At 64.1% G+C, this 2,680-nt stretch overlaps 1 protein-coding gene across 1 annotated transcript; it reads left to right on the forward strand.

Annotated features, from left to right (window-relative positions):
• LOC116236594 (homeobox protein six1) lies at nt 1–2,475 on the forward strand. The gene is made up of 2 exons (XM_031605306.2): nt 1–670; nt 1,380–2,475. Exons 1-2 carry the CDS (start codon nt 111–113, stop codon nt 1,666–1,668), a joined length of 849 nt encoding a protein of 282 aa, XP_031461166.1. The 5' UTR covers nt 1–110; the 3' UTR covers nt 1,669–2,475.
• The last annotated feature ends 205 nt before the right edge of the window (nt 2,476–2,680 follow it).

Raw genomic sequence — 2,680 nt, forward strand, 5'->3', positions numbered from 1 at the left:
TCTGGGGACGGGACCGGGCCCGGGCCCGGGCCCGGGGCTCTCCCCGCCCCTCCGCCGCCTCCCGGTGCCGCACGCAGCCCCGAGCCGCCCCTCGGCGCCCGGCCCCGGCCATGTCGATGCTGCCGTCGTTCGGCTTCACGCAGGAGCAGGTCGCCTGCGTGTGCGAGGTGCTGCAGCAGGGGGGGAACCTGGAGCGCCTGGGCCGCTTCCTCTGGTCGCTGCCGGCCTGCGACCACCTGCACAAGAACGAGAGCGTCCTCAAGGCCAAAGCGGTGGTGGCCTTCCACCGGGGCAACTTCCGCGAGCTCTACAAGATCCTGGAGAGCCACCAGTTCTCGCCCCACAACCACCCCAAGCTGCAGCAGCTCTGGCTCAAGGCGCACTACGTGGAAGCCGAGAAGCTGCGCGGGCGGCCGCTGGGCGCCGTGGGCAAATACCGGGTGCGCCGAAAGTTCCCCCTGCCCCGCACCATCTGGGACGGCGAGGAGACGAGCTACTGCTTCAAGGAGAAGTCGCGGGGAGTGCTGCGGGAGTGGTACGCGCACAACCCCTACCCTTCGCCCCGCGAGAAGCGGGAGCTGGCCGAGGCCACCGGGCTCACCACCACGCAGGTCAGCAACTGGTTCAAGAACCGGCGGCAGCGGGACCGGGCGGCGGAGGCCAAGGAGAGGTACGTGCCTTCCCCTCCCGCTTTCCTCCCTTTTTCTCCCGGCCCCGCGCGGACAGCCGCCCCGATCCCCTCGACGCCCCGTTCCGCGTCGCGCTCTCCGCCGGACGCGCGGCACCGGAGCTCCGAGCCGCCGCCCCCGCCGGGCGGTCCCGACCCGCTCCCACCTGCCCGGGGACACCGACCCCCCCTTCCACCCCCTCCTCTCCGGCGGCTCTCCCGGGCCGCCCCCGCCTTTGTTCGGTGCCTTCCGGGCCGCGAGCGCCGCGGCCCAGCTGCCGGCCCCGAGGGGATCTCCGGCGGTTCCGCGCGGTGTGGGCTCGGGGCGGCTGTTTCTTGCGGCCCGGCCCGCATCTCCTCCCGCTTCCGCGTCCGCCCGCGGCCCCGCGGGGTGAGAATCCATCCCGGCCCCGCCGAGCGCCGTTCCCGAGCCCGCGGGGCCGCGCTGGGTTTTGCAATGAAAAAGACGGACGAAAAGAAACGGCGGAGTCCCCGCGTCCTTCCTCACCTCGGTTCCCGGCAGCTCCGGGGCGCGCGATGCGCAGCAGCTGTCTAAATAGGGGCCGAGCCCGGCAGCTGCGGGACGATCCGTTAGGAACATACTGGGCGCTTTCTTCCTTTTTTTTTTCCTTTCCTTTTTTTTTTTTTTCCCTTCCTTCCCCCATCCCGGAGGCCCCCGCCCTGATCGCCCGCTGTGCTTCTGCCTTCGCAGGGAGAACACGGAGAACAACAACGCGGCCACCAACAAACCCAACCAGCTCTCCCCTCTGGACGGGAGCAAACCCCTCATGTCCAGCTCCGAGGAAGAATTTTCACCCCCGCAGAGCCCGGATCAGAACTCGGTCCTCCTGTTGCAGGGGAACCTCGCTCACGGCAGGAGCTCCGCGTACCCGCTGGGCTCCCTGCCCGCCCCCCCGGGCACGCACAGCCTCCCGGGCCATCAGCTCCAGGACTCGCTGCTGGGGCCGCTCACCTCCAGCCTGGTGGACCTGGGCTCCTAAAGGGCTCCGCTCGCGGACACGGACTCTCGGTTGTACATAGCGGACGGTGATCCTGAACGTGACTTCGGCTCTTCTCCACGGTCTCAGCTCCAGGTCCGGTCCCCCCCCCCCCAACTCCTTTCCCTACTGTCGTTATTTTTATTGTTATTATTATTATTATTATTATTGATATTTTTTTCCACGTAGCCAAACGCAGAGAGCGGCAGAAAGCCCTCAGCCTTTCGAGTTCAAGTGAGCGGGAATTATAACAGAAAGAGAAATGAAAGGGGAGAGGGTGGGGGAAAAAAATCGAACCTCGGATCCCCATTGCGCCCCATAAATCCCAACTGATGCGGCCCAGAGGCAGAGGGAGTGCAGGGCCCTTTGTGGCAGCAGGAGGAGGGAGGGGAACTTTTCGTTTACATTTCTTTTTTTTTTTTCTTTTTTTTTTTTTTTCATATTTAGCTTCACCAGAAGGATTTCGATGTAGTTAAAAAAGAAAAAATATATCTAAATATAATTAGGAAGCGACAGTATGAGGGTTTTACCAAGTGCCTATGTCTTAACGCGGCGGTGCTGCTCCCCGGCCGGGACACGCAGCGATTCGGCTACACATTAGGATAAGAACAACAGCGATAATAAATGCGGACGGCCCTTTCCTTCTGCAGGAGCGTCTCTCTCTGTCTGCCCCCCCCCAACTCCCAGCTCTGCCTCTCAGTGAGCCCGCAGCTGTCTGCCTCGAGTGTGTGTTACCGACCTCGCGTGTGCTTTCAGGTTTCTTTTCTATTGTACTCAAACAGCCGAAATTAAACACCGCTGATGGCAGAACCCCGACGCTGCGCTCTTCTCTGTGAGGCTCCTCACACCCCCCTTCTCCCTCCCTTCCCACGACGTGGGAGCCGCTCTCCTTCCGCCGCTGCCCCTTCGCTGTGCCACCACCGAGGGACGGAGCCGAGGTCGGGGTTCGGGAGCTGCACACCGGCACCGCCCCCGGCTGCACGGCGCGGATGGTGCCGCTTTCCGCACACCCCCG

Source organism: Phasianus colchicus, chromosome 5 (genome assembly GCF_987193195.1).
Source record: "Phasianus colchicus chromosome 5, bPhaCol1.hap1.1, whole genome shotgun sequence".
Lineage (NCBI taxonomy): Eukaryota > Metazoa > Chordata > Aves > Galliformes > Phasianidae > Phasianus > Phasianus colchicus.